The 25,231-nt window shown below is 46.8% G+C and overlaps 2 protein-coding genes across 8 annotated transcripts in view; both read left to right on the top strand.

The window, feature by feature from the left end:
• The window catches only part of Ifnar2 (interferon alpha and beta receptor subunit 2), a 35,773-nt gene extending 33,550 nt beyond the window's left edge, over positions 1-2,223 (top strand). For all 5 annotated transcript variants that reach the window (XM_013071305.3, XM_021256192.2, XM_087212804.1 and 2 more), the window contains one exon: positions 278-2,223. In XM_013071305.3, the coding sequence (XP_012926759.1) occupies positions 278-1,009 (732 nt within the window). In that variant the 3' untranslated portion in view covers positions 1,010-2,223. The remainder of the gene's footprint in view (positions 1-277) is intronic.
• A 533-nt stretch (positions 2,224-2,756) lies between these two features.
• Il10rb (interleukin 10 receptor subunit beta) lies at positions 2,757-25,017 on the top strand. Of its 3 annotated transcripts, none has more exons than XM_004842306.3 (7): positions 2,757-2,911; positions 4,328-4,451; positions 8,544-8,701; positions 11,481-11,647; positions 15,177-15,324; positions 18,512-18,669; positions 24,162-25,017. In XM_004842306.3, exons 1-7 carry the CDS (start codon positions 2,863-2,865, stop codon positions 24,480-24,482), a joined length of 1,125 nt encoding a protein of 374 aa, XP_004842363.1. In that variant the 5' UTR covers positions 2,757-2,862; the 3' UTR covers positions 24,483-25,017. The 3 variants fall into 3 exon arrangements, with proteins under 3 accessions (XP_004842363.1, XP_087068946.1, XP_012926760.1); XM_087212820.1 differs by having other exon boundaries at positions 18,433-18,669; XM_013071306.3 differs by lacking the exon at positions 2,757-2,911 and adding an exon at positions 2,956-3,161.
• Positions 25,018-25,231: the final 214 nt, after the last annotated feature.

Raw genomic sequence — 25,231 nt, 5'->3', positions numbered from 1 at the left:
TGGATATGCATAGATGCTATGCCGATCTCATGAGATTATCTCTAAAGGACTTCAGCATCTGTGGATTTGGAGGCCAACTGTATGTGGGAGATACTAAGAGCAGTGCCTGCCGACTAGTCAGCACTATGTAATTGCCAGCTCTTAAGTTATTATTTATGTTATCATCACCGTCACCATCCACATCATTGTGCAGTGAATACTAAGTTTCATTATGTAAAAAAATAGAGAGCAAACACAAGTGATACAGTCTCTCTCTTTCTCCCCCTCCCCTATTCAGATTTTTCATAACTTTGTAGTCCGGATATTTCCTGAACTACCACTGTCAGAAGAAGTGAATATCCTGGAGGTCATTTCCATCAACAAAAAGAAGAAAGTGTGGGGTTATAATTACGGCGATGAAAGTGACAGCGAGGATGAAGCGCCACTCAGAACAATTGCCGGGGGTTACACCATGCATGGCCTCCCAGGCCGGCTTCACAGCCAGGTCCGAACCTCCCCAGCCTCCTCCCAGGCCTCCCACCTGGGGGACCCAGCCGATGAGGAGTCCAAGGAGCCTGAGAGGGAGACTCAGCCCCAGCCCCAGCCCCCTGCAGCCCAAGGGCCCAGCCCAGGGCAGAAGGAAGGCACAAGTGAACCCAGTGAGAGGACAGAAGGTCTGCCCCAGGACCCCTGTCCCAAGGTTGACGACGGCAACTCCTCTGGGGGATCTGGGGATAAAATGACCTTCAATGTGGATTTGAATTCTGTGTTTTTGAGAGTTCTCCATGATGACGAAGAAGACTCCGAAGAAGCTGCCCTGGTGTTACCTCCTCCAGAAGAGGTTGTCGACCTGGAAGAGGATCCCCAGGAGATGGAATCCAGCCTTCTAGTGCCTGGTGGGGAAAAGCTACAGGTGTTGTTTCCCAACCTCCCTCCCGAGTGCCTCTGGACTGGAGATGATCTCTCTGATAAAAGTGACACCAGTAGTTCTGACGTGGACGATATCAGGGATGGTTATATCATGAGATGACTCCAAAGTACTTCATTAACCTGAACTGAGAAACACCTACAGGGTTCTCTCCTGGAGCCCTAATCTGCGGCCTTGTGGTCTGCCAAGTGTCCTGTGAGGAAAGGAATAGGGAACTATAGAGTGCCCAGTTCTTCAGGTGACCTCATCTATGCAAATTTCCACTATGGGAAACATAGCGTCGAGCCTGTCCCTTCCACTCCCTTGATGCTAATACGTCTCGTTTGTGCATCTGATTTCCCAGGAAGTAAGGCCCTGTTGGGTTTTCAGAGGCGTTTTGAGAAATAATTAAATTGAGCCAGGATGAAAGTGGGCAAGAAAACACTCAGGAGCTGTGGGCATTGTTTAGCAAATGGAGACCCTTTTGCCCACAAGGCTCCAGGAATGAGTAATAAAGCAGGCTGGAGAGGAGGCGGATGCATAAGAACAGGGCACCTCTCAGATGTTAGGTTGATTCCTGCCCTCTGAAAACTCCACACACAGCTGCTTACCTAGCCCAGTTTAAGTGGGGAAAACACATGCATTAATAACGAATCAGGCAGATAATTAAAGGAGAGGGGTAAAATCTCAGCGCCATATTTTAAGAGATCCTATTTGGCAATTTAAAAAGTGTTCTATATGCTGGTTCCACGTGGCCTCTGTGGAAATACAGTTGCTGTGATTCTAGAGAAGCGAGGTTTTAGAATGCTGTGTACCAAACAGTACATGGACTGCTGACATTTTGTTGTGGGACCTTGGGCTTCTGGGCTTAGCCTTTCTGAGCCTCAGCTTCTACATTTTTGAAATAAAGGGATTGCACCAGGCAATCACCAAGATCCTCTGAATCTTGGAGAAAACATGCAGGAATACTCGGAAATGTTGCCAGGCAGTTAGGCTCTCCAGTGGATGAAAGGTTCGGGGTCCTCTCTCCCTGCCTCACCCCAAGAGCTGGTATCTCAGAAACCACACACACACACACGTCGGGGAATAATACAGGAAATTCGAAAGGGGAAAAACAACAATTATACCAGTTTTACTTTAAGGACCTTGAATGGATGACTGATGTAATTTCTCTGTCCTCTGAATACATCGCTCATGTTTTGAATACTTCCAGGATGATCTTTTGAGATAAGTTCCCTCTAACTGTATGTGCACCTGTGCACTTTTTAAAAAAATTTTTGTATAGTGGTTGGAGTTTGTGTATTGGTGATACAAGAATACTTTTTTATACAAACTTGGTGTGGTCTTCAGAGTTGTTTTGCATTGCAGTGTGGGGGTGTGGGGGTGTGACAGACCGCTCACTCCCCCTATAACTGTCCAGTGGCCTTGGCCGTAAGCAGGGCCGTACTTTCCCCTCACACCTGGAATTTCCAACCTCGCCACTCTTATGAGTTTAGAAAGAGGAAATTAAACCTTTTTCAGCAGTCTCAAGAAAGAAACAAGTCACTCGAGATACAGGACTTGGTTTTGTGTTGTTTCTCCGGGGAAAGGCTGAAGATCCTCTCCAACTGAGCTTGCAGCTGGGTGCTTTTTTAACTCACCTCCTAGGCGGGAAGAGATCAGAAAGGACGTGAACGGCAGGAAAAAAATAAGACCAGCTCTAATGCCTCCACCGAGACAGAACCCTGAGATGGAGTTTTCGTGTATTTAGCTGGAGGCCGGCTTCCTCGTCCCGATCACCCCTTGCACAGCTCCTGACTTGGGCCTGTCAACTGGGGCGCCCGGGGCTCTGGGCTCGGGGCCGGGGCGGGGCCTGCGGGGGGAGGAGCCCGGCCGTTCGCCCGGCCCCCCGCGCGTTCCCGGAAGCGGGCGCAGGCGGGTGCTCGGCGCTGCGGGTGCGGCGTCTGTGCCGCGGCGCCCCCAGCGCCCTCCGGGCTATGGCGCGGATCCTCGCGTGCTGGCTGGGCGGTTGCCTGCTGGCGTCAGGTGAGCGGGGACCCGGAGGGCTGGTGTGCGCGCCGCGCGTCCCCGAGGGGGAACCCCATGGCGCTTTTGGGAACTGGGCGTTGCAGCTAGCTGCACTTTGCCACACAAGCTGGGCGAGGATCTCCGAAAAGGGGGCCCTGATTGCATCCCGAAAGGGTCACGTCAGGCCTCGAGGCAAGAGTTTCCGCACTGCTTGATCTCGCCGCGGAGCAGGAACCCCACCCGCCTCGGAGCACCCGGATTACGCAAGGTCCAGACTACAGACTAGGGGTCGGAGATTCCCGGCGGGTTCTAACTAAAGTTGTTTTCCGCGTCCACCCTGACTGCCTTAGACCCTCCTGCAGTCCAGTGGGTCTAGAGGAGGCCGCACCACACACACACACAGATCCTACCCCAGAGACCGCTCCCTTCCTGTTCCCCCCTTCCCGCCACCGCCAGACCCCCGGCACAAAGGTCTCCGTTGCTGTCGCCACTTCCCACACCGTCCTCTTCAGTCCTGGGCGCCCTGAAATCTAAATTCTGTCCCTCAACGACGCAACTCTATGGCTTCTAAAGTTTGAAACCCAATAAAAACTTTTCTGTGAGCCCCTGAGGTGCGTGGTGCAGATGGAGAGACGGCCCCTCCCTCCTTCAGTGTGAACTGTGCTGGGAGTCTCCCCTCCCCTTCTCCCAGGCTGCTTCTACTTGGCATCCTCTACCAGATCTGGCTGTAGCTACCTGCATGACCACGCCTTCTGCTCTCCTTCCTCTACATTATCCTTCTGGGGGATTCCTGCAGAAGCCTGGCATTAAATAGGCCCCTGACTTTCAAATTTGTGTATCTCTTGGTACCAGCTGGGTGATAGGTAGTGGTTAGATTATGTTCTTCTCTCTTATTTTGTTTATAATTTTCTGCTTAAAAATAATTTCTGTTTCTAGCCCAAATTTGGGCTCATTAGGCCAGCTGTGTCCCCGAGGACCCTACTAGACCATCTCTCCAGCATCTCCAATCTGTGACAGTTACAGTGGGATTGGGGTTTCCTGCCCCAGCTCTAGTCGGAGTACCAGGCGCCTGAGCCAGAGATGGACAGCAACCTCAAATTCCCCACGTCAAATTTATCACTAAGTCCAGAGTTTATATCTCTGGAAATGGGTCTGAAGTCGGCCAGCCCCACCCTACCCCATTGCATTTTCTATCACCACCCTCCTCCAGGTCCCCATTACCTGTCCTCACTTCACTCTTGCTTCCCACCTGTCCCTTACCCTGAAATTTCTTTTCATGGCTCTTCAAATAAAGTTCAGCCTGGTTAGCTAATGTGCCCCACCCCTACCCATGAGGGAGATCCAGAGCTGTGTTCCTGGTGGATGTGGTCATTTTCTTGGGAAATCTTTTAGAGGAAAAATAGTTGTAATTTTTTTTTCCTTTATTTTTTACAGCACTGGGGATGGTGCCACCTCCTCAAAATGTCAGAATGAATTCAGTTAATTTCAAGAACATTCTACAGTGGGACTCGCCTGCATTTCCCAAAGGGAACCTGACATTCACAGCTCAGTACCATAGGTGAGTCTTTGAGGCTCTTGGCAGGAAGGCGCAAAAGGATGGTGGCCCGGGGCTGGTCACAGGAAGGAATGTGGGATCCTCTGTGTGACTGTGATAGCCCAGAGGAGCCTCCCTGCTGACCTTTTTCTCTCTGCCCAGGAAATTCTTATGGTCATCTTTTCTTTCTTTTAGTTTATTGTATTTGTTCATGGTTTGTGGGTAGATACGGATATTTTATCATGTGGGTTGATGGAATTAGCCAGAGGTAGCCTAGTGCTGTGTGGATCCTAGCTCATCTGTCACAATTGATGTCATTTAAGAACAAAATGTTGCTGTCATCTGCAGTTACTGGAGTTGTATTGCTAGAAGCCAACAGTGTACAAGTGGAAGCTGTCCAAAAAAACCAAGGCCTGCAAAGCAGTCAGGGAAACCCTTGGTACTACGCCACCTGTCCCCTCCAGTGCCACAGATGAACCGAATTGCACAGTGGGCACTCAGTGTCCCTGCAGCTGCCTCCTGAAACTCAAAGTCAGACAGCTGTCAGCTGGCAAAACCTCTTCTGTTTGAAAGGAAGGATGACTGTCACCCTAGACAATTATCTCAGCAGGACTGTCCTGCCTGTCCATATTTCCTCTTGGCAGACTGCCACCATTTGCCACAGGTCACAGGGACACACCTTCACGCCAGGTACAAACAGCTGCTGGAGTCCCAAGGCCCATGACCTGACATGCATGTTCCCCATGTGACTTAGAAACAGGAAGTAGGCAAGCCCTTCGGTGAAGCAGGAAAAAATCCCCTTCCAGATTTTCTTAATCTGTTCTCCTTCCATCCAGCTATTGTTTTAGGAACACACCCAAGGCCTTCGAAGCCAAAGACTTAGAAAAAAGAATAAGCTAATTCTCGTCCACATGTTGGGTTTTTAAAAATTTGTTTTCGGTTTAAAATAATTTCATATTAACAGAACCATATTAGACAGCTTTCTTGTCATCGAGACGCAATACCTAATACAACTTAAAGGAGGTGAGGTTTAGTTTGCTAGCAGTTTCAGTCCATGGTTGTCTGGCTTCAAGGCAGAGATATCAGGACAGAAAGGCCAGGTGGAGAACAGCTGCTTAGTTCATGGTGACCAGGAAGCAGAGCAGAGGAACAGTGCCACAGCAGGAGGGGCAAAGGCCAGACATAGACCCCAAGGCCACCCTCCATGACCCACCCAGACACACATAGAAGTGTGCTCCACCAGTCCCCAGGGCAGATCCCAAAGCCAATCAAGGTGAAACTCCACCATAACCACCACAAAAACATTTCAAAATTGTGAGTGTAGTACTAAAATCTTCCAGATATCCCATATCCAGATTCACCAGTTGTTACTATTGGCCACATTTTCTCTTTCTCTTGTACATCATGCCCTTTGCCCCTTAACATTTCAATGTGTAGTTCATAACAACTAAGATCGTCTTTTACATCACAGAGTGCAGTTCAAGACCTTTAACACTGATGCAGGACTTTCATCCAGTCTGCAGTCCAGAATGCAAGAATTGAAGAAGGGTCATTCTACAACTGTTTTTTTCTGAGATGCATATCTAGTACTGAATGGTTCTATCATTTCTTCTCTGTTTTTTCTACTCCATCTGGAAAACCATAGAGATTTCACCACGGAAAATCAACTTCCCTCATGTATCAATCACTTTCCTCATGTATCAGTCAGTTTTTCATTACTATAGCAAAATACCTGAAGGTGGGTACTTCATAAAGAGAAGAGGTTTATTTGGGCTCACAGTTGTAGCGATCCAAGGCTGAGAGGCTGCATCTTCTGATGGCCTTCTTGCTGGGAGAGTCCCAAGGCAGTGCGGGGCATCACATGGTGAGAGATGGGAACACACGTGTGTACACTCATGTCTCTCTCTTCTTATGAAGCCACCAGGCTTCAGTCATGGGGGATCCACCCTGATGGCCTCATCTAGACTTAACCCTTCCAGAAGTCCCCTCCTGTGAGCACCCCCATTGACTAAGTTTCTGCCGTCTTCATCCCCCACAGTGGGGACTAGACTCCCACGTGAGTTTCAGAGGCGACAAACTGAAACCCACCACAGTGCCTCTGTCCGTCTCTCTTCCCTGTAACTTTTATCTGTGGCTCTGTGCCTTGCCTACTTGCCATCAGAGCAGCCAGCAGTGCTTGGTTTAGGGCGTTTGTCTTTTAGAAGAGAGGTCCCTGGGACTTGGTGAAGGTGTGGGGTCAGGAGGTGGGACTGACCTCGAGTCTGTGCCTGGACCCCCATTTCCTGAAACCTCAGGAACTCCAGGGAGAACAGAGCATATGCTGGGCATAACCTTGGTGAAGAGATCAATCTTGAAAGACCTGATTGCTCTTGCATGGCTCCATAAATGGTTGCTTAGGATTTAGCCCAAGCAGTTGCACAGCGCGAGCTCTCTGTAACATGTGTGCTTTGAGGCTGGAGCACTTTAGAGTATGGATTGGTGATTTCAATTTGGAAATAACCAATAATTTCGTGTAAATACAAGGATTGAGTCCTAGTACCTATTTAAATGTGGATAAAAATATTTATAAATTCAATACAAATAACCTAGTGAAAGAGAAGTTGTTGTAAAACAACTTTTGAAGTGCTGTGTGTGTCAGGCAGCTGATAAATTAGCTTAAACAAAGAATGAACACATGTGAGAAAACCCCTCAGTCACATGACCTCCGGAGTTCCCCGATAATGGGATGATAGGCAGCCATGGAGAGTTGATTTGATTAACAAAATGTTTGCGGTATATTACATGGAAAAAGCAGATTGCAAACTATAAGAGCTCAGTTGTCCCTACCGACTTTTTGCAATGGATTGTTCCGGATGTCACTAAGAACGCAGGAAAGTGTGTCACAGTCCCCAAGACTCTGAAATCAAACAGACCTGAGTGTGGCTAGGCATTTCCAGCCTTTCCACACCCAAACCCCAAGCTCGATTAATGTTGCTGTTGTTATTATTCTTATCACCATCACCATCACCGTCACTTCTGGGGCAGCCAAGTGGCTTTGGCACCTGGACAGGAAGGTGCAGTGGGAACCAGTCCGACAACCTGTGCACCTCCAGGAAGGGAGCCTGGTCCTCTTTTCATGTGGAGCTAATTACACCTCCTCGGGCCTCTGTGGGAGAAGTCATTAGAGACGAGATTTGCTTTACTCCCAATGGGTACTTCAAATGTCATCCTTTTTCTTCTTCACATGTCATTGCTGCCGCCCTCCCTTCGGTGGCTGCAGTTGGGGTTGCTGTTCTGCCGAGGTCGATGTAATAATGCCTTAGAATTTTTCCAGAATAATTGCAATGCTAATCACTTTAGGGCATCATTTGAAATCATAATAATGTGGTTATTTTAGTTAATCTGTGGGTATCAGTATGTCGTGAATCATGCCCCACTGCTTTCAGAAATACACAATCAAGGAAAGAAGCTTTCTTGGGGGCCGGGGATTCAGCTCAGTAGTTCTGCTGCCTTCCTCACAAGCACAAGGTCCTGAGTTCGATCCTTGGTACCAAAAAAAAAAAAGAAGCTTTCTTGATCCAGTGTGTTGAACAGTCAACTCCTCTTTGGAGAGGCACATGCTTATTAGGATATTACAGTCCCTTGAAAGTTCTGCTGTGAAGACACCTTTTTTAAGAGATCTTTTGCAAAAGGGAAGGGGACCAAAACGTGGAGGAAGTAGGGAGGAAGGGGAAAGGAAGGGAAGAAAAAAGAATTAAAATGTGTTATGTTCGTGTGCCAACTCCCCACAAGGAATGTAATTATTATATACTGCAAATAGATACTAAAAAAATCAAAACTTTAGAAGATACCTATTTTTATACTTATAACTCCGTTTCCCCCAAATTATTTGACCATGCAGTATATTATTTTTGAAATGCCTTATGATATCCAAGGGTCAGTAAGGCCCCATAGCATACAGTTTGGGAAATGCTAATATGAATTATGCATTCTGTTCACCAAGATTGATTGTTAAGAACTACTTTGCATGTCTCTTATTAACTTCCATTCATCTTTGGTACGAAGGGTATAAAATGCCAAGCAGCCTCGGGAGACTGAAGTTAGAGCTCTCGTGATTTTGTCTTTCTGGTTGTATAGTTATAAGAAATTCCAAGAAGTATGCAAGAGCACTGCCTCCACAGAATGTGATTTCTCAAATCTTTCCAAGTATGGCGACCACACCTTGAGAGTCAGGGCAGAGCTTGCAGAGGAGCATTCGGACTGGGTGAACATCACTTTCTGTCCCGTGGATGACAGTAAGCTATTTTGTTTTTCGTTTTGTTGTATATCATCATCTTGTCTTGGGTTTCCCCCTACAGTGGTTGGTCTGTCCACAAGAATTCTTTGAATGCCTGTGAAATGGATGGCCTTGCACAAGGGCATTAGGGAGTGTAACAGAGAGAGCTGTCACCTTAGGGAAGTCCACAGGCAGTCCGGCACAGTGGTGCATGCCTATTATCCCAGCTACTCAGGAGGCCGAGGCAGGAAGATTGCAAATTTGAGGCTAGCCTGGGGAACTTAGCAAGAACCTGTCTGCAGTTTTTAAAAGGGGTATGGATATGGTGAATTGGAAGAGCACTTGCCTAGCATGTGTTGGGGGTCTGGGTTCAATCTCCAGCACCAAAAAAAAAAAAGTTTGTGGGTAAGACAAGAAAGAATATATGTATCATCAATAAGATAATTAACTATAAGTTTAATAACTTCACCACCTCAAGAGTGTGTATGAGGGGGGCCAGTGCTGTTAATGCGAAGAACTAGAAGGATTCCGGTGGCAATTGGGGGGGCGGTCATTTTGGAACTGTGACTTCACCAAAGCAATATGACATGAAAGGGAAAAGAATAAAGGCAGGAAGGCCAGACGCAGACAGGCACCCTGCCCAGGGGAAGGACAGGAGGGAGGGACGCTGACGGCAGCACACGGGCTGGGCAGGCTGGCTGGGAAACTTCCCACTCTCCCAGGATAGATCAAAGGCCACGCAGCTTTGCCAGAAGCCCTAAGACGAACATATTTGGGACATCAGGAATTAAAAACATTAAACCAACAGGAAACAACTGAGACTAAAAAGGATTCAGAAGTTACAAGACCCTCTGCACCAAAACCCACATCCAGTGCCCCAAGGAGCAGTCGGGGAAGCACTGAAAGGGTTCTCTCTGGGGAGGGGTCTTTCTGTCAGTCCCCTGCCCCTGTCCTGCGTGGCTCTCACAGTTCCTGCCTTCTGGTAGAGGATGTAGCCAGGTGTCCTTCCTCTCATTGCCAGTTGCATCACAGCAAACAAATACAACAACAAATGCTTATTTCTGGAGTCAGAAATTATCAAAGTTGCATGATCTTTTCTAAAGGTTTCTTTGTAAAAATAAACAAAAAATACAGACTCAAATAATCCAAGTCTTCAAAACATACTACAAATGCTCTTTGATTTACAGTGGGGTTACAGTCCTATAACGCCATCATATGTTGAAAATGTCTTAAGTTAAAAGTGCATTGAAGCTGGGCATGGTAGCATACACCTATAATCCCAGCAGTCGGGAGGCTGAGGCAGGAGGAGCACCGTGAGTGTGAATTCAAGGCCAGCCTGGGCTATATAGGGAGTTCAAGACCAGCCTAAGCTATATAGCAAGACCATGTCTTAAGAAACAACAAACAAACAAACCCTACAGTTATCCCCATTTGAGGATGCTTCCTGTAGAAACTGAGGTTAAGCAGCTTGTTGAGAGTTCACACAGGTAGTAAGTGGCAGAGCAAGGATTCAGACTCAGGCTCCTGTGTCCGGGCTCTTGGCAACGCCTGCCTTGTATTAGATATTCACCTCTGGAAGTTTATATATTTTAGTCATTCGATATCATGCAAAACCTATTCAGACTCACTTTGAGAAAATATCTAACAAGTTGTTTCGTTCAGTTTTCAGACTAGCAGATTAGAATGGTAGAGAGGGGCTTATTAGCACCTCCCAAAAAAGTATCAGGGCCAGAGAAGAATACCAGACATGACTCAAACAGCAGTTTCCCAGAGCCATTTATTATTCCTTCTGTGACTATTGACCACCTGCTGTGTGCCAGGCACATTGTTAGTGTTGAAACCACAACAGCAAAGACCAAAATGCCTATTCTCATCAGAAGACCAATAATAAACAAACAGATGGGTATTTTATGGCAGGCTGTGCCTGTGGCTCTCAAGAAAACCAAAGCAAGCTAACAGGACAGGAAGAGATGGGAGCCACTCTTTCTATCGGGTGAGACGAGACAGTCTATGAGGTAGTGACATTTGGCCAGAGATCCAGAGGAAGTGGAAGGGGCAGTCACAGGAGTATCTGGTGAAACATAACTTGGAAGAATACATGGTTAATTACATATGTTAAACGTGTAAAGGTAACCAGAAAAGATAATAGAAATACCATCTTTGGCCTCCAGCCCGGCAAGGAAAAGAAAATTTAGGCTCATAAAAAGTAGGAAAAAGGAGAAGGAGCCAATAAAATAAAATTTTGAAAAGCAATCTTGAACTAGGGAAGGGTGGAGGGGTTGAAGGGAGGACAGGGAATGGGGGAAAAATAAGAACCAAGATACATCATGTACCGGTACGAGTATTCAACGATAAATGTCAACGTATTGTATACCTAAAATGTACCGATAAAAGAATTTAAGGGAAAAAAAAAAAAACAATCTTCGGCCAGGGATTTAGCTCAGTGATTCCAGTGCCTGCCTCACAAGAACAAGGTCCCAAGTTTGATCCCTGGTACAAAAAAAAAAGCAATCTTTATGAACAGCATAAAATGATATAGTAGGAATACTTCTAAAGGTATTGGAAATTACAAAAATATAAATGGACCAAATTTGATTAATAAAGGTTGTCTAGGTTTCTTTAAGGAAATCAAATCCATCTATCCTTCTTAGCCACTTCAGTCAGTGTCATAGCAGTGCTCTGTCAACAGCACTGTACTTTAGAAGATTAATTGTCCTACACAGTTGTGAACATTTATGCTGAAATAAAGTTTGTAAAATGTTGTTCTGATTGTCCTTTTCCTTTGATCTTGTGCTTAGCCGTTATTGGACCTCCTGTAGTACATGTAGAAGCACTTGCTGATTCTTTACAGATGCGTCTCTTAGCCCCTCAAATTGAGAATGAACCTTACACATGGACCATGAGGAAGATTTATGACTCGTGGGTTTATAATGTGCAGTTCTGGAAAAATGGCACTGATGAAAAGGTAAGCTTGCCCTATCATATGCATGCTTTGCTCAGCTTCGGTCTGAGGCCATGATGATAGAGGAGACCAGGAGTCTACCTGGGTGAGGTCTTGCAAGGCGACAGCGCCCATGGTCCGGAGAGGTCTGGGTCTAGGTCCTATTCTCAAAGCTATAAACTTCCCAAGCTGAAGGATGACTGGTATTTTGGGCTCAACCTTCCCAGACTCCCAAGGGACATATATAAAGCGGACTTGCGGGTGGATTCTACACAATAACAGCTGACCTTTCTGTCTTAGAGGAAAGCTGCAGGAGAAGCAGGGCTGAGTCAGCAACTGGATGAGGGAAGTTGGGGTCAGCTGAATCGGGATTAGCTGAATGATTGCTGTTTCTCAGCACCAAACCCCCATGCCACATGCATACTGCAGATCAGTACCCTGAATCCATAGCACCCCCACCCTAGGATGCTGGGTAAACAGTATCACATTTTGCCTTTCTTACCCATTTTCCCTGTTGCAGTCTTTGGGGGAACAATTTTTTCAAAGCACAGGCTTGGAGCTAAAAGACCTGACTGGAATATGCCTCGGCCACCATGGGTCTCTAGCGATCACAGTCTTGATTTCCCTAGGTCTGCAAAAGGGGCATAATAACGTATTTCATTAATGAAACAGGGATTAGAATACCCCCACTTCATGGGATTGTTGGGGAATTTGATGACAAAATGAAAAATGTAAACTTGTGCCACTGCCTGGAATAATGGTCACTTCCTAAGGTTCCCTTCCCTTCATGAGGAACCAGGACTCTTCACATATCCAGGGTCAAACTTAGTGATTCGGAGCAGGTTGCTATTCATGGTCCTAAACTGACTTACATAGCTATTATGTAAGATGTATTATCAGTTAATCCTCAAGAGTTAGGAAGGAAAAGATCACCTAGGTTTATTGTCTTAGGATGATGTAATTAAACGTAGGCACATACACTGAATAACCAAAACAAATCAAGGTAATTTTCCCACCAAAACTCTCCATTGAATGATGCAGTGTATTAGTCTGCTTCTGCTGTGATAGTAAAATACCACAGGCTGGGTAATTTATAAACAGTAGACAATATTTCTCATGATTCTGGACCCTGGAAGTCCACGATCAAGGCACCAGCAGACCCAGAGTCCAGGGAGACCTTGGTCCCGGCTTCCTAGCGGATGTTTTCTGCTGTGTCCTTAGAATAAGGTGAAGGGTAAAGGGGTGAACAGCTTCCTCCTCTTTTATAAGGTCACCAACCCCATTCTTTTTTTTTTTTTTTTTGGTACCGGGGATCGAACTCAGGTCCTTGCGCTTTCACAGCAGGCAGCAAAACCACTGAGCTAAATCCTCGGCCCTCCAACCCCATTCTTGAGGGCTCTTAGAGTGCATGACCTTAATATTATCACCTCGGTGATTAAATTTCATATGAATTGGAGCAGGACACGTACGTTCAAACCATGGCATGCAGGAAATCTGCCTCCTTCACAAAAGAGGCAGTTTTGCTTATAATCAAGACTGCAGGAAATGTATCCTTGGAAAGCAATACAGAATATTTAGTTTCCTAACCACTTAGCAGGTGCAGGTGTCTCTGCTCAGTCCTAGGACTAAAGATAAGACCCAAGGACTGGCTTCCAGGGTTACAGTATCTTCTAAATAAGGATCCGGTTTCACAGTCCCCATGGCTGAGCGCCTCCTCTACCAAGCGTGAAATGCAAATCTCATTTCATATTTAGCTTCTTATCTGGATCACACGCACATCACGGGCATCTGGTTACACATTCATCCTCTCGCTTTGCCAGGTTGTGTGGAAACCTCCAGTATGTAGCAGGGAGTGGGGCGAAGGGAGTGAAGGGGGAAATGATTAAAGTATGTTACGCGCATGTGCACATCTGCCAGAATGAAACCCATTTACCTGTATAACCAGTGTGCACTAACAAAAAACGTGGGGAACAAAGGAAGAAAGAAACCTTCAGTATGATGCAGACACTGAAAAGGCCACCTGCTCCTTAGCTGCCCCCTGAAAGGAACCTGCAGTGTCACCATAACCGGTTTATATGGTTCCCTTTCATAAGCTAGTATTTAAATATCTCCCAGACAGTGCCAGGTTAATTCTCTAAACTAACAGCATGAAGGGCTTTTGCAAATTCCATTTCTTTCTCATGGGAGAAAGTGAGAAGATTAATCTAGAAATTGAGTAGAATAGAAGTGAGAGGACAGAAAAAGCCTCCCAGGGGACCTGAGGTGGACCTTTCATGTCCTTGCCTGGTGGCCACTTGGGGATCAACCTGTGAGTTTAGTCTTTGAAAAAGTACATTGTAAATTTTTAGGGACATTAGCAGTAAAGACCAGTGTTTTGGCTTTTGCTTTGGTTTGGTTGGTTTGATTGCTTTCTAATTGACTTATTAAAAGCTATACCATTTGCCAGGCATGGTGGTGCATGTCTGTAATCCTAGGACTTGGGAGGCTGAGGCAGGAGGAGCACCATGAGTTCGAAGGCCAGCCTGGGATACATAACGAGTTCAAGGCCAGCCTGAACTACATAGTGAGACCTTGTCTCAAAAAAACAAAAACAGGGCCAGGGATTTAGCTCAGTGGTTCCGCCGCCTGCCTCGCAAGTGCAAGGACCCAAGTTCAATCCCTGGTACCAAAAAAAACCAACAGCAACAAAAGTTATACTATCTAGTTCATGTATCATTAGAAATAATTCATTTCTTGCCCTCAATAAGCTTAATTTCTCATGCAATAAAAATATATTGACAAGCTATCAACAGACTAGGGCTGGGGATTTAGCTCAGTCGTTCGGGCGCCTGCCTTACAAGCAGAAGGTCCAGAGTTCGATCCCTGGTACCAAAAAAATAAAAAAAATAAACAGCCCAGATCCCAAAAGAAACATAACCAATCACTGAAGTTAAAAAAAAAAAAAGCCTGTGGTCACTTTGTGTACTCCCTAGTTCCCTTTATTTGCCGGGAACTGTTTCAGCTTCTCAAATTCAGAAGTACATCACTAATTATGAATCCTACATCTAGGTTCAGCTGAGATGAAATGTAACTACAGCCGCCAGAGCAGAGGCCTTCAAGTGAGCCAGGGCCTCAGGAGGAGGTACCAGTCATGCTGAATTAGGGAGCCACCTTCACCACCTCATTTTAACTCGGTTACCGCAGTACACACCCTCACTCCAAATCAGATCACGTGCCCAGGCGCCACGGTTGACACCAGTGATGAAGTTTTATGGGACATGGGTCAGCCCATTAAAATGGGTTTATCTTTTAAAAAGAACAAGAAGCTGGGATGCTTTAAGCCACAGAATCGGGGCCATGAGACGTTCTGTCAGCATCACAGGCTTTGCTGCGCCCTCGAGTGGTGTCCGGTTCCCCAGAATGAGCTGGGAAGAGCACGCGCACCTGCTTTTTCCTATTTTAACCCTAAAGCTGAGTTTATAACTGTTAAATATGGGGAAAGAAAAAAGATGAGGAAGAAAAAATGCTGTCCCTTCACTGCTGAGGCGCAGTCTTATTTTCGTCTCGTTACCAGTTTGCTGTCACTGTTCAGTACGACTTTGAGCTCGTCCGGAACCTGGAGCCATGGACAACTTACTGCGTTCGGGTTCGAGGGTTTCTTCCTGATCGGAACAAAACTGGGGAATGGAGTGAGCCTGTGTGTGAGCGCACAGCCGAGGACGGTGAGTCATGAGAGCCACAGCCAGTGAGCTGCTGCTGTCAGCACTGCAGCAGGCTGTGTAGACCCCACCCCTAGGCCCTGGACCTCACTCCGTGGAGCTCAGACTCCATCCCGGTTCAGAAGTGGGCACCGCCTCCTCTGCTTGGTCTCTGGCCCTGATTGGTCAGGGCAGAGAAGACCGCCCCTCCCTTCTGAGGAGGCCATTCCCTCAGACCAAGGGATTGATGGGACCGTTGTCCACCTGGGAGCTGAGGTTTGCCTCCATGAGCCACCTCTGCTCTACCAGAACTGCCCTCAGAGGCTCCCAGAAGAAAGCTCCTGGGTCATCCCAAGACCACCAAGCAGAGCTTGAGCCCTGCCACACACACACACACACCCCAAAAGCCTCTCTCCTGGGGCACAGTCACACGATCATGAGAAGAGAGACTTTGGAAACCTTACCACTCACCTCCACCAGTGTCACTTGTATCAGGGCCCCTGGTGAAATATGGAATGAGGACCTCACCATGGTCTCTTAGATACCACGGGGGACCGTGATGTCTAGCAGAGTGCCACCATACTTGGTGTTTCTTAAAACACCAAGAGAAAGAAAAGGCCCATTGGCCAGGAGATTGATCACTTTTCATGTGCAGATGTGCTGTACTTGCGTGCTAGGTGAAAAGCATTTGTGGCTCAGATAGCTCCCTACAATCAATAAATTATAACAAATAGTTATTAATAAAAGCAGGCCTTGGGCCGGGGATTTAGCTCAGTGATTCCACCGCCTGCCCCACAAGCACAAGGACCCGAGTTTGATCCCTGGTACAAAAAAAAAAAAAAGGCCTTATTCTTATGCTAAGATGTTGTCAAGAGGCTCGGCAACCTCAGATACAGAAGGTGACACATGTGCAGGTTCCCTCAAGCCATGAAGCCTGGCAGGAGGTGTACAGTTTGACTAAAAATAAAAATATTTCAAATAACTTACGAAGAGCCGGGGATTTAGCTCAGTGGCAGCGTGCCTGTCTCATGAGCACAAAGTCCTGAGTTGATCCCTGGTACCACAAAAAAAAAGTATCACAAATAACTTGTGAATATAAATGATCACCCATTAATTAGTAAAATTAAAGCATTTTATGAAAGAAAGAGTAAAATGTAGCAACTGAAAACCTGCTTTTGGAGATGGATGGAACTGGAACTCATCATGTTAAACAAGATAAGCCACACTGGGGAAGACAAGTACTGAATGTTTTCCCCAATATGTGGAATCTAAAAAAGAGGACGTGAAAGTAGAAGGGAGGCTATGATTAGACAAGAGGAAGGGAATGAGAGGGGGGTGTGAGAGAGGATAGTGGGGCATGGGGGGAAAGTTAACAATTACATCAGTAAGATGTCATGATACTGACATGAATTAGTTGAGCGTGCTTTCATGAGTCTCCCTGGTGACTGACATATTAATGGAAGCATGAGAGATGGTGGATGAGAAAAAGCCTGGAGTCTTCTCAAGAGCTGGGGTGCCAGGTTCCCATCCCTATTATCAGCCAGAATCTAGCCCACCCCACACTCACAAGGAAGAGGAACAGCATACTGAGTGGAACACACCCAAAGTGGAAAACCACTCGTTGCTTCTGGTTCATGAAACAAGAATTAGTGGGGAACTGCAGGAGTCCCAAGTAGGGCAGAACAGGTCAGTGCTTGCAGAGACACAGACACAGGAGGCCGAGGGAGGGAGGCAGAAGGTGGGGCCCGTTCCTCCCGGCCTCTGTTCCGTGCAGACATCCCACCCATCTAGCTGATATTTAAGAAGTGTCCACTGTGAGTCACACGCTGTGACAAGTGCCCTGAGAGGCCACAAATGGCTGCAGTTGGTGTAGCTCCAAAGCCAGTGTACTTGTTCAGAGTTCCTTGATCTGTCCAGTCCAAGTGACAGGTGGCATTTTCCCCACAAACGGTCCCTTTCAGGTGACTTGCCTTTAAACAAGCAGAGTTTGTTCTCTTGGCCCCACTCAGGAGGGTGGTGCTCATCGGCAAGGGGTAGGTAGAGAGAGGCCAGGTGGCCAGGGCAACTGGAGGAGCGGCCTGGTGCTGAACAAGGAGCTGAGACCAGGAATGACCAGGGTGACATCCCAGGTGCTGTGAAAAATAAACAAAATGAGACTAAAGCAATAAAAACCGATTTTATCCAACTGCAGCAGGATAAAGAGCTGAGCTCCATTTATGTAGAGGAGACTGTGCGTCTTACAGGGAAGGAGGGGAGCAGCAGGGTCAGGGAAGAAGATCTCAAGGTTGAGCTCAGCCTGGGCAGCTTAATAAGACACTTTCTCAAAATAAACATGAAGAAAGATTGGGGATATAGCTCAGTGTGAAGGCCCTGGGTTCAATCCCCAGTACTATCAAAAAGTAATAATAATTAAATACCATTGCCATTAGCCCTTCCATGTCTGCTAACTGCATTTATCAAAGTCAGGTTTTTGCTGTCCCGTAGAGACTGTCCTTCCTGATGATTTCAAAGAAATGGCTCTCAGGTTCTTGAAGAGGACCCTCCTGTATTGTAGGAGACACATACGCATCTCAAAGGGACAGAGGAAAGAATGACAGTTGGAAGAAGCAATTTATAGTAAAAGCTCTCAGATTAAGATCAGGCGCCTGTGGTGATGCATTGGCCAAAACACACAGCACACTCTTTGAGCAGCCTTGAAGGTTTCAGTCAGGAAATCCAGGGGCCCCAGATCCCACTCAAGGACATGGCCTTGTGGCCTCAGGCTGCTAGAAGCCTTGCTGAGCTTTGGTCGGATTTCTTGAAGTCTTTAGTACACAGAGTGTTTGCAGTTCTCGGTACAGGGCCCCAGCCCCCAGCCTCTGTTTCCCTTGGGCTCAGGGACAGGGAGTCTGCTTGCTGCTTCAAGGCAGAGAAGGTATATCCACAGCAGACAGCCCAGTGCCACCCTGCACATAGGCGAAATGGATCAGAATTCTTGCTTAAAATCTTGTTATGTGTATCAGCAATAATGCCAGAAACCAAATTTTAAAGAACATAGGAAGGGGTCAAACTCACTAAGAACCCCTGGATTCTCCAAAAGCCTCTGTGTTTCTGGGATGCCATCCAGAATGAATATATGGGCCCTGTTTTCAGGGACTGGTGAAAATGGTCTGAGGATCACTGTGGCCCAACCTGTACATGACAAGACTAATCCACCCCATGATGCCTGCAGAAACGACCCCCTCCTGGCTGGTGGCTTGCATCCTCATAGTCTCGGTCTTTGTGGCCTTGCTCGTGCTCCTGGGATGCTTCACCTTGCTGTGGTATGTCTACAAGAAGACCAAGTACACCTTCTCACCCGGGAGTTCTCTTCCGCAGCACCTGAAAGAGGTAGGTAGGATGGAGCAAGATGTAGTTTGGAAAACCCCACTTGGAAAGGGTTGTCCTGTAAAGTTAGAGCACACGTGTTTTCTGGGAGAATCGCACACATCTTATGCACTGATCCATTCCCTTGGGCCCATTCGGGGAACCTGGAGGCCAAGCTTTGTTCCAGAAGCCACCCGTGGACCTGCACATTGCTCTTTCTCTGCCTTCACTGCCCAAAGCCCGGGTCCTCGGGGCGCAAAGGTGACAGTTCCGGGGCTGGAAAGGAAACAGCAGAGCTCACACTGGAGAAGAAAAGAGAAAGCTTGTGGCTAAGAGCCAGCAAAAAGCCAGAGGGAGAGGGTGGGAGGAGGAAGAGATTTGTTTTCAGGTTTGGAATACCAGGAAGTGTATCCTAGACTTTAGGGAAGCTATTTTCAAAGGGTTTAGAAGGAGAATGCCGTTTGCTGAAGTTTATAGGACTGAAGAGACCCTAAAAGATTAAATTCTGTATATACAGTCTGCCCTCTGTATCTGAGTTCCACCTTTGTGCATTTAACCAACTGTAGATCAAATATTTTTAATTGCATCTGTGCTAAACATGTACAAAGCCTTTTAATTGTCATTCCCTATATAATACAGCATACCAATGATTTGCCTAGCATTTAGATTGTAGTGTAGGTGGCATAGATAATTTAGACATGATTGAGTACACAGTAGAATGTGCACAGGTTACATACATATACTACACCGGTTAATATAAGGAATCTGTGGATTTTGGTATCCAGAAGGGGACCTGGAACCCATCCCTGTGCATACCTGAGGGATAACTTAACATTCTCACTTGAAAATGAAAATATGCCAAGCCCAGACTCCAAAAGGACCGATCTTTGCTCTCATTTTCCAGGAAATTACCTCTGAGATAGAGATGACCATTCCAATGGCTTAATGAGGAATTTCCTTGGAAATAATTCCCTTAAGAGAGAGAGGTAGCAAGATGAGAGAGAGAGAGAGAGAGAGAGAGAGATGAGCTGTGATATTGTTACAACAGAGGCCTCCCCAGTCCCATAGCCCTTAGAGATCTTCCCCAGACATCCTTGAACCTGACCATCCAGCTTTCCCTCCTCTAGGCCCCAACCCCCATCCTGGCCATTAAGGCTGCTGTGATTCCATGGTAAGCCTGATCTTGGGATACTTTTCCTTACGCACAAAGGGGTCGACCAGATATACAGTCCAAAGGTCTGCCTGATGGACAGCTTAGTTCTGCCTGGGGCTACACTGCAGCAGCAGACATTTCTGGTTTGAACCACATACCATGCTGTCAAGTTGGCCTTTCCCTTTCAGGGAGAGAAAGAGGACCTGCTCCCCTATATGGTCATACTGTGAGCAGAAGTAGAGCAGGTGCAGAGGGACAGACAGCATGGGAGCCTAAGCCACCTGTGTGTGTGGCTGACCTGTACCCCACACCCTGTCTTAGCACCTGATGGGTCTGACAGGCCCTGTGGTGATGTAGCTTCTATAACAGAGAGATTTTCTAAAGAAAAATGATGTTCTTTCCAGGAATGAGCAGAACATTTGCAAATCCAGGGTACATGTGTGATGGCAAGCGATGGGGGGCCTTAGAAATATTCGGGGAGACAAAGGAAAACAAGTTTTTAAAGGTAAAGTGAGTAAAGTCTGGTAGGTTGTTTTGGAACAATTGTCCTGGCTCTAAAGATCAGTAACAACTCTTACGTGTGGCCATAGTTGCACACATGTGGCAGATCTTGAGCACATGTCCTTGTAGAGGTGGCTTTGTGCAAGGTTGTGGTTTGGTAGGATCTTTTGCAGTAGTTCTTCCTAATATCAGGCAAACCATACATGAAGACTTCCCTTTCATGACCTCTCAGCTTCATTTAGTTTGGTTTTGACGTAAGTGACTATATTTTGGCCCCTTCAGGGCATTGTCATTCAGTATCCCATGGTCCCAGACTCTGTCTCTGCCAGGTCCCTGAACCCTCCAGGAATTGTTCAAACAGAATGAACTGATCTGCTGCAGATGGCCCAGCCTAGCCCAGAGCTCTAGGGTCTGCACTGTGATTCTCCTCTTGGGTTTGGTGGTGAACTCTACCCAGTCTTTTTCTCACCATAAACTCTTCAAGGATCTGCCGGGTCACATGAGCTTCAGGTTCAGTTAGCATATTCATTGGTAGATGGCTCCCCGGGCTGGAGGAGTGGGTGGGGCCTCCTGCTCCCTGGCCCATACCTGCTTCCTCTCCTGTGGAGGTGTCTCCTGGAAAGGGACCCAGCTGTGGCCATTTCAACTGTCCACTGGAAGCTGAGGATAAGCGGCCCCACGCTTGTCCCAAGAACTTGGGCAGCCCAGGACAGCACCCACTGTGGATAGAAAGCAGTGCTTGTGCCCACAGAGAAGCTAGAACCTTCTAAAAGAAGCACCTTCGAGCCCTGCAGCACCGGAAAGAGTCAGGAACTCCAGGCTGAGCTTCTGGAAAACCACAGCTGGAACAGGCAGAACAAAGAGGGCCAGGCCCTTTGCTATGGGAAGAAAGTGTTTTGTTAACTGAGAACCAGGAAAAAAAATAAACCTGCTATTTTTGCTGCTTGGCTTCACCATCAAAGAAATTAGTCAGATGGGAAAGATCAGATGGCAAATCAAAGCCAAGACAAATTTTATTATCATTCAAGGACCTTTTGGAAAGAACGCTTGCCTCCCAGGCTCACTGGCCCTGTAATATCTGAGAGCTACAAGGGCTTGGGGTGCTGGAGCAGGGTGAGAGTGAGGGCAAAGAAAACTACAGAGCAGATCACCAAATTCTCAAGTTTGGCTCATCACTTAAAAGTGGGTTAACCATGACCCATAGAGTCATTTTGAATTTAAGGAGATTGGCTGGGTGGGAGACTTTGAGATGAAAAAGCAATAGGGAAATTTATCCATCATAGAGTGTCGAGCTGTATTTCAGGAGCTATGCTTTTAATCACTTCCTCCTCACTGGGACACAATACTCAACACCCACAGGTTAAAGGAGCAGAGGTTTATTCTGGCTCGCATTTTTAACCCATAGCCCACTGGCTGCAGGGCAGGAAGCCATGGCAGAGGAAAGCTGCTTACAGCATGGCAGACAGGAAGCAGAGAGTGAAGAGAGGACCTGGGGAAGGATGTGAACCCCCAGGGATCCACCTTTTCCCACCAGACCCCACCTCCTACTAGTGAGCCTGCCGTCAGCCCCCAAAATCTAATCACCTTCCAAAAGTCCCACCTGTGATCCCATAAGGCTTTAGGGGGACAGCTAGATATAAACCATGACAACCTGTGTCTGTGTGTGTCCAACCAGGAGACTCAGCCTGACACTTGCTTTTTTGAGATTTAGTGCATTTTCTCTTGTTTTCCTCTCCTTGCTTTTTCCTGGGAGAACCAAGTGGTACCTTCTAGCCCAGTCTCATGAACCCACTGGATCTAAGGGTTCAGAGAGCTTCCTCTTCCCCTAGCTTCCTCCATGGCCCAGCAGGGATCTGGACGTAGTGCCCCTGGCCTCCCCACTCTCTTTCATGAGCTGCTTAAGAGCCAGGAGGGGAAATAGTGGCGGGTCCACACTAGCGGTAGGGCAGGCACCCTCCACTCCGGCTGAGTCATCAGAAGACTGAGCAGACATGACATTACGGGGAGAGGAGACTGATGGATTAAGGAGGAAAGCAAGGAAGTTCCATCTGAGGGGATGGGTTAAGAATGCAAAGCTTTAAAGGATGTTTCTCCATTGAATCCTGGAGACGAAGGGCTTTGCTGGACCTATGAGGATGAAGAATAGAGAACATGCAATCAACAGAGATTTCTGGCAGTGTATGCACATCTACACTGTTCGGAGTATTGAGACAAGGGTGGCTGGACTGTGGTCCCTGTCTTTAACTGGCCCTGTACATGGGAGAGACAAGCTGTGGCGAGTCAGTGCCCATGAGATGTTGTGAGGCAACCCCATCTCGTGGGAATGTATCATGAGCCACATGTATTTTAAATGTGCTAGGAGACAGCATTTATAAAGGTAAAAAGACACAGCTGAAATGAACATTGTACTTTATGTACCCGATACATCTAAAAGAGCATCGTTGCACCAATAAGCAATGTATTTTTTAAGGCCCTTTAGGATAGTTCGTGTTCTTTTTCACAGATGATCTTCATCACCTGTATGTATTTCACACAGTACACATTGATTCGAACTAGCCACATTACCCATAGCCACATTTGGTTCCTGGGTACATACCTTAGCACAGGGCTAAGGGCTGAAATCAAGGGACACACTGGATGCTGGGGATACCAAAGAGGCTCCTAACTAAGCGTGAGGATGCGCTGGAGATGCTCTGTATTTTTCCAGGATCTGTGGCATTCCTGCTTCCTGGAAGAAATAACAGCCAGGCTGTGTCAGCCCCACAGCACTGTGATCAGGCTAACAGCACAAGGCCCTGTGTTCGATCCTCACCACCCTGGGGAGGGGTACTGAGACTGGCAGTATTACAGGGCAACCTGTGAGCACTTAGCAAATGAGTTGTACACCTCACTGTCCCATCTTTTTTAATTGTGATAAGATACACATAACAAAATTTACCAGCGTAACTGTTTTTAACAGTGCAATTTGGTGGCGTTAAGTAAATTCACATTGTTGTGCAGTCACCTCCAGAACTTTTTAGTCTTCCAAAATTGGAATCTATGTGCATTAAACACTAGTTTCCAGACCCTGGCAACAACCATATGTGCCTCAGGATACATTCCTATGAGACAGTGTTGCCTCAGGACATTTGAGGATCACTTTCATTTCTCTGGAGACTATACTGAGGCATGTAATTGCTAAATCATAAGCTCATTCTATTTTGAATTTTGAGAGGAACCACTGTAGAGTTAATGTTACCCTTTTTTAGACAGGGCCTCGCTATGTACCCTGAACTGGCCTTGAACTTGCAGAGATCCTCCTGCCTCAGTGTCTTAGTTACTTTTCTCTCATTGCTAAGACAAAATAGCCAACACCTAAAGTTAAAAGGAGAAAGGTTTATTTAGCTCACAGTTTGTAGAAGTTTCAGTCCATAATCAGCTGGCTCCAAAGCAGAGTAGTGGTGTAGCAGAGAAACATTTCATGGTTGATAGACAGAAGCAAACCAACAAGAGGCCTTAACAGCCTCTTCCACCCCCTTTTATCTTATCCAGACTACTTGGGGCCTGTAGCACTCACACCCTTAATCCTAGTGCCCTGGAGCCTAGCATTGCACCATGAGTCAATTCCAGTGTTACACACTCTAGATCCAGCCACCTCCTCCACCTATGGCCACATGAGGCCTTGGGGGGACATCTAGACACAAACCATAACACTCAGCTTCCCACCTGGCGGGATTACAGGTGTGCACTACCATGCTCAGCTTATGTTACATTTTTAAAACCATATTTTCCAAGCCAGAAGTACTGCATAAAATTCTTGCAAGCCCAGAAAAAGCAATGGGGAACTTTGATAATTAACTGTCCTTTTTGTTTTCTCCTGCAGTTTTTGGGCCACCCACATCACGGGACACTTCTGGTTTTCTCCTTCCCACTCTCCGGTGAGAGTGACGTTTTCGACAAGCTAAGTGTCATTACAGAATACTCTGAAAACAGCAGGCAGAATCCTGATGACAGTTGCAGCCTTGAGGCCCCGTCTGGACCAGGACCCCCAGAGCTACTTTCCGAGGAGGAACCCTACTCAGTGGGACCCAGCGACCCTGCTCTCCCCGAGTCTGCCTCAGAGAGAGATCAGCACAACCTCCTGAGCAAACACCAGATCTACAACTCTCAGACAGTGGACTTGTCCAAACAACCAAAGAACTAGTTTGTAGCCAGGTGTGGTGATGCACGCCTAGAATCCTAGCACCAGCGAAGCTGAGGCAGGAGAATTTCCTTCAAGGCCAGCCTGACCTACATAGCGAGACCCTGTCTCAAAAAGCCGAAACCAAAAGTAACAAGAACAAACTCCATTCTGGGGACTCACCACTTTTTTTACCAAGACTAACGATTTTTTTTTTTAAGTGCATTTTTCAGCCTTTTGTGCTCATTCCAATAAGGACCAGATTTTAACTGTGAGAAACATATTTATGAGGAATAAAGAAAGGAGATGCTATAAAATCCTTCCACAGTGTCAACAGACCAACCGGAAAACCATCCTCAAGTCCAAAATGGCCAGCACCACGCCAGATTGATGGGGACTGGACGCTCAGGAGACGTAAAGGGGCCGCTGTTTTTCCCCATGTGTGTTTCGTGTATGGCTCAAGCTCTGTCCGAGCTTGAATCTCTGTCTCAGCTGTGTTTGTGGTAGCTCTCTGTTGTTGTGATGAAATACCTGACATAAACAACTTAAAAGGAGGAAAGATTGATTTTGGATCATGGTTTCAGAGGTTTCCATCTGTGGTATCTTAGCCCTGTCACTTTGGAGCTCTGTTTGCACATAGTAGGGGACACTGAGAAGCTCAGTGGTCACCAGAGGCAGGGGGAAGAGTCCAGATATCCTCTTATATGAGCCAGGGATTTACCTCAGTGGTTCTGCCGCCTGCCTCACAAGTGCAAGGATCCAGTTCAATCCCA

The sequence above is a fragment of the Heterocephalus glaber genome, unplaced genomic scaffold (genome assembly GCF_053883595.1).
Source record: "Heterocephalus glaber isolate CG9 unplaced genomic scaffold, H.glaber_assembly_v1.0 deba00000122, whole genome shotgun sequence".
Classification (NCBI taxonomy): domain Eukaryota; kingdom Metazoa; phylum Chordata; class Mammalia; order Rodentia; family Bathyergidae; genus Heterocephalus; species Heterocephalus glaber.
Note: the sequence above shows the minus strand (reverse complement) of the source record. Positions and strands in the feature narration are given on the sequence as shown.